This window comes from Gymnoscopelus braueri (genome assembly GCF_963280865.1).
Source record: "Gymnoscopelus braueri genome assembly, chromosome: 4".
Lineage (NCBI taxonomy): Eukaryota > Metazoa > Chordata > Actinopteri > Myctophiformes > Myctophidae > Gymnoscopelus > Gymnoscopelus braueri.
In genome coordinates this window covers 8,181,970-8,187,969 of record NC_137605.1, presented here as the reverse complement: position 1 = coordinate 8,187,969, position 6,000 = coordinate 8,181,970, and the positions used below count along the sequence as shown (strand labels likewise).

Here is a 6,000-nt window from a genome sequence, read left to right as displayed (position 1 = left end):
CGCGTTCCGCCGCGTTCCAAGTCGTAATTTGCCTCTTGAGGAGACTAGAGAGAAGGCTCTGCAAGGTGCATGGAGCAAGGATACTTCAAGTGTATACTTTACAAAAGTTTTCTTTTGCCGTAAGAATTTAAATCTGTTAAGTTATTGGATTCCTCAGGCTACGTAAACGACGCTGTCTGGTAGATGGGATCCAAAAGTGATGATTTAGAGCCGACGGAACATTTGATCAGCTTGTATTTTAGTCACGTAAAAATGTTTATTTTAAAATGTGATTGATTAATGGTCACAACCGAAGGGTAACAAGCTATAACAACATAACGTTGTAACCTTGTATCGCCATGTTCCAACGCTTTTCAACTTCTTATGTTTATTTTTTCCCCCGTAAATTAATGCCCTACTTAGTCATACTACAAAGTCACACAAAAGTAGCAAAAATAGCAGATCTACAAGCTCACAACACACCAAAATGCAACTCGTTCTGATCTTGTAGATCAGCTATTTTTGGAAGACAAAAAAGGTCAAATTGAAAGTAATTTACTGTGTGTCTGTGTTTTTTTATAAACATTGAACCAATGCAAAGTATTAACCAGATATTGTGATTAATAACTACATACAGTAGGATCCATTGGAACACGGGTTCTTTTTCACATTTCCTGAAAAGTCACAGTTTTTAGACATACAAGGTTTCAACCTGACAGCGACGATAAGTAATCGAGGTTGTTTCAAAACAACGCTTCACTGAGCAAGGACGTTCCCATTTGTCAAATCTAACCCCATCGATTCCTCCATCCTCCTCGCATCTCATTATGACGTCCTTCCTCGGCAACTAACATTATTTGAATGTTGTTTTATGCTTTTGCTTTTCTTTTTTTGCTTTATTGTTCAATTAGTTGTAAATGTAATTGTAGTCTTGCTCTGTAAAGCACTTTGAGCTGCATTTCATGTCATGAAAGGTGCTATACAAATAAAGTGTATTATTATTATTAATTAACCCTAAGGTAAGTGGGGAACATAGAACCTGGGGAACATAGGGATGACCCCGAAAAACCTCAATGGGCATTTGGCTTGGTGTATCTGTGTACTCACAGCTCCAGACACCCAGCTAGCGTAGTCGCTACAGAGGAAAGCAGCCAGGTTGGCGATCTCTCCAGGTGTTCCCAGTCTGCCCGTTGGGATCCGACCGATCATGGCCTTCTCAAACATCCCGGTGGGATCCAGGCGGCTGAAGGCCCCCTACATGATGCAAACAATAACAAAGAAAAACAAGCACTTTCATCTTGTATTGCTCATTTCATATTTTACCATTTATTGATGATGTTAACGCATTTTAAAAATTCTGCACTTGAACCCTCTGTTCTTAGTAAAAAAATGGCCCTGAGTTGCACCGTACTTGGTGTGTTCTTTTTTCGATCTACGCCAAATAGCCGATCTACAAGCTCACGGTGTGTCACGTTGTGTGGTGGATATCTGAATGGGGACTCCAACTCAGTCAAATAAGACAGATAAAATAAGGCAAAGACGACAGTTCACAGTTCAGAGGAATGAGTGATTATATTTTGATATCAAAAGGAGTTCAGGACGTACAATTGAGCAGCACAGAATCGCATTGGAAACAACCTCAGTTGAAGTCAAGTCTCACAGATTTGTAACAGCTTATATACACCAAATACCAAAGGCTTCCCTCAGCATCGAACGGCTTTTGTCCCACTTAGCTCCTCCCCCTTCCTGCCACCCCCAAAACAGACAGGTTCATTTCAGGTTTATATCAACTAGCATGATGACAAAATAATGTAAATGCTTAAAAAAGGTGCCAGCCCGTCTGAAGCAGGGTGGGTGGGGCAGGGACGGATTAACCCCCGCACGGGCCCCTGGGCTGCCAATTTGTTAGGCTAAAAAGTATTTTGGAAATTTTTCTTTTTGTTTTGCAAAAAACGTTTTCTGTTTTGGGGGGGGGGGGGGGGGGGGGCTAGTGAAAGTTACAGGTATGGTGCGTATGATATGAAATAGTTAATCATATTCCATCATATATGGAAGGGCCCCAGGAGCCCTTGTCAGGGCCTCAAACCCAGCGAGAATCACTGCTGTAAATACAGAGGAGGGGCCCACACATTTGATATTTGATTAACCTATACATCTCATTTCAGCAAATTGTCGACAGCTCCCCCGAAGGGCCCCCTAAAAAATGTTTTACTTCTAAATCTCTTTGACAAGTTGCGACGCATTGTGAACTTGTAGATCGGCTATTTTAGGCGAATGTTCCCCACAGAATAGGTATGCCGGGGTTCAAGCGGTTAACAAAATGACAGTAACTTTCATTTTAATTGACATTTTGAATGAGTCGGCCTCATTCTGATTGACTCCCGTCTTACCTTAGTCCTGATTGGCCCAGGCTGGATGATGTTGAACCTCAGGCCGTATCGCCCCCACTCCGCTGCCAGGGACCTGGACAGACAAGATGTTCAAGATATTCTATTATATCATTAAGTTGGGTACAGTGTTGATTTTCACGGCAAATTTTGATTCAGTTTTCTTTTGAATCAATTTCCATTTAGTTTTAGACATATTTTAGTCATCTGAAATGTTTTATTGTTAGTCTAGTTTTAGTTGACTAAATATCATAAGATTTTAGTCGACTAAAATGTATTTTGGCGGTGCCTTGATTGCGTCGTAATGGTCGATTTTACACTTGGTTGCATGGGGAAAATAGGCGATCTACAAGCACACAACGCGTCGCGCTGCGACGCGTTGTGAGCTTGTAGATCTGCTATTTTCAGAGTGCAACACCCGAGCGCAACCAAATATAAAATGGCTTGTCTTTTAGTTCTACTGGTTCTCTTCTCCAATAGTCCCTCCCTAACATTTTAGTCCAGTTTATATTTGTTGACGAAATTGTCAATATATTTAGTCTTATTTTAGTCATCGTAGCTTAGTTTTTATTTCGTTTTCGTCAGTGAAAAAAAGTAGTCAAAGAACATTTTTCGTCATAGTTTTAGTCGACGAAATCAACACTGGTTGGGTGGCATATAGATTATCCTACAATTTAGCGTCTGCAAATAAGAGACTAAAAAGCGGCACAATTACTTCAGACTAAACTTTTGGTGATGCCTCTCCATTCATTTAGAACATCGACCAGAAGAGAAAGGGGGGAACTAACTGGGGGTGTTTTAAAAGACGATAAAAATAACTAAGAGTGGCATCCGACCTGCAGATTTCTGGAAAGTGAGTGTGCACCATAATAATTACGATATAATCGCGCTAGTGTGTATTTTCTCATAGAATGTTGGACAGGGATTGTTTGCCGTCACTCGCGGTGGCATTTGAAAGCACATAACCAGGGGTCATCACCATGCCAGCTTGTGATGGACATTGCCATCAATATTTTATATTGCCACGGTCACAGACATGCAAAACAATTGATCAATACCAGAAACACATAGGCCTATAGCCCTGAATGTATACAGCACTAATGACTGATGTGTCATAGGGTCTACTCTATTCCACTGCACTACACATTTTTAAATGAGCAACGAGCCAAAAATATGAATACAAATAAAATCAAAATTATTTTGGGGGAAAAGCCCAGAAATTTCAGGCATGTTGTGAGCTTGTAGATCAGCCATTTTCTTTTCTTTTTAGCCTATAATAGCTAAAATGGCAGGGTTAAAGTGGTTAGCTATACTTTAGAAAACCTGGAGACTGAAGTCGTCCTCTGTATACTGGCAGCTATAGGGGCAGTCCTGAGACAGGCATTAAATGTGGTATGGTCCAAATATATTCCATGTTTCAATAATTGGGTCTTATCAGTACAGACAGTGCTTCCATCTTACATTGCAGGAGCAGAATGGCCACTTAGCTGCAAAGGTGAGTGGGTGCGTATTATACTATGGTTATTATTATATATTATTATATAGACAGATGGCTTTTCAGAGGACAGTGTTACTTGAGGACAGGAGGAGACAGGAAGTTCTACCAGCTAAACTATTGTTTTGTTTGTCAAGGTAGCTTCAATATTTCATTAGGTTTCCAGGAAGGTGAACGGGTATTGTAGTCTATGTTGATGAGAAAGTCTAAGGTATGGATTATATGTATGGATTATGATTGTAGAGTGTTAGTGTAGTTTTTATCGTTATTATTGAATTTAAACACTTTCTCTTAATTGACCAAAATCAGCTCTACTTGTCCAGTTCTGCCCTCCTTTGGCTTGGTGCTCAAAAACAGATGACATCTGTTTTTGCTCTTTTCCTGCACCATTTTTCACTGTGGTCACTCACATATCGTCTGACACACCTCATACACTCCATTAATCCATAGTCTTAAAAAATAAAAATAAACTATCCCACAAAGGATTGAACACACGTTTTGACATTTTCAGGGCAGCTATTAGCAAACATTACTTCTAGCTGTCTTCACCTGATACAAACATGTACGGGTACCATGTGTACGGGTACCATGTACAAGACCACAAATCTCCTGCAACATATTAATGAGCATGTCATCTCGACATCCTTTATGAGTCACCACAATTATTCAAACACATTTTTAAATACATGTGCCACGGACATAGACAAGTCTTGCCACAGACATGTTTATCCATGTACGGACATGTTGATGACCCCTGGCCATAACTGTCTGTAAACATGGTGAGCGTGAGAGATGTGTTGTGTTGACGTGGTGACACCCTGTAAATGGGGATGGATTTTGATTGGCCGTCAGTGTTTTTATCATTCATCAAATCACTCTGATCCCAATGCAATTGGTTTGGTGTTATAGTTATAGTTGTCATAGTATCATTCTTGGTGTGGACAGGCCTTAACCACTAAAGTCCTATGACATAATCCTATAGTGTAATGCAGGGATGCCCAAAAGGTAGATCGCGATCACAAAGACTGTGCAGGTAGACCACATTATATTACATGCCCCTAAAAAAGATATATCATTTTAAGAGAATTGTGTTCAGGTAGGAACTGCCAAAGGCTGTGCAAATGGCCGTTGTTAAGTGGTTTGCGTTGTTGGGTGACGTCAGAGCAGAGTTAAATAGGGATATAAAAGACCAAGAGATTAAATGCAGAGGAGAAGAGCGATTGAGAGAGAGAACATGAGGTGGAAGCACTCGCACACCCGTCGTTCCATTGCCGTGTTGGCTTGTCTCATCTTCTTGGTGATAGTGGAACCTGTGGTGTCACTATCAAAATGTACCCGTATACAATAGAAGGTAAAAAGTCATTTATTTTTCATAAACTCAAACTTTATTTTACTCCTGATAGCAAATGCTAATTGAGGACAAGTCTCTCTCACTCTCAAACATGTAAACATTGAATATTGACAATTTGGGGGGAATTGAGCCACACTTCTCTGCCGGGTCAAATTTGACCCGCTAACACCACAGGTGTCACTTTTTTTAAGACCATCAGAATTAACTAAAATGGTGGTAATTAATTTTGTTGCGTTAAAATAGACGTTTCTGAGGATATCATGAAGCCTTGTTCCAATAAAGAAATGTAAAGGGTACTTTTTACCTATTTAAACTTGAAAATGGGTCAACTATGACCCTAACACAATGGAAGGGTTAATATAAAAAAAAACTCTTTTTGGCATCTGCCACTTGAATTAAGGTGGCATGATTGATTGACATCAAAAAGGGCCTGTCAGCTCAAACCCACAATACAATACTTTGTTTACAAGAGTGTTAAGCACAAACGTCAGTAGCATTACAAAGTTATAAAAAAAAACACCCATTCCATTTATCCCCCTCCATTTCACATTCCAGGTGCGTTTGTCTTATATGTAGCGCCAGCGCCGCTATTCAAAAGCCCTCTCAGGTAAATGTTTTAAACTATTTTCAGCAATGGAATAATAATTGTTTTGGTGAGTAGATCTGGTTGAGCTGGTCATTTTAAACGTAGTTCTCAAATAAAAACAAAGTGTGGGCACCCCTGATGTAATGTAATAATGTAAAGTCCAAATGTCATCCCTTGTTGTAGGACAAATGGCTAAAGTAGA

General features: G+C 39.9%; 1 protein-coding gene across 1 annotated transcript in view; it reads right to left on the bottom strand.

The window, feature by feature from the left end:
- Positions 1-6,000, bottom strand: part of decr1 (2,4-dienoyl CoA reductase 1, mitochondrial) — a 50,923-nt gene that overhangs the window by 22,199 nt on the left and 22,724 nt on the right. The window contains exons 7-8 of the mRNA XM_080427048.1: positions 2,370-2,442; positions 1,087-1,233 (exon numbers count right to left, since the gene is read on the bottom strand). Of these exons, the coding sequence (XP_080283174.1) occupies positions 1,087-1,233; positions 2,370-2,442 (220 nt within the window). The remainder of the gene's footprint in view (positions 1-1,086; positions 1,234-2,369; positions 2,443-6,000) is intronic.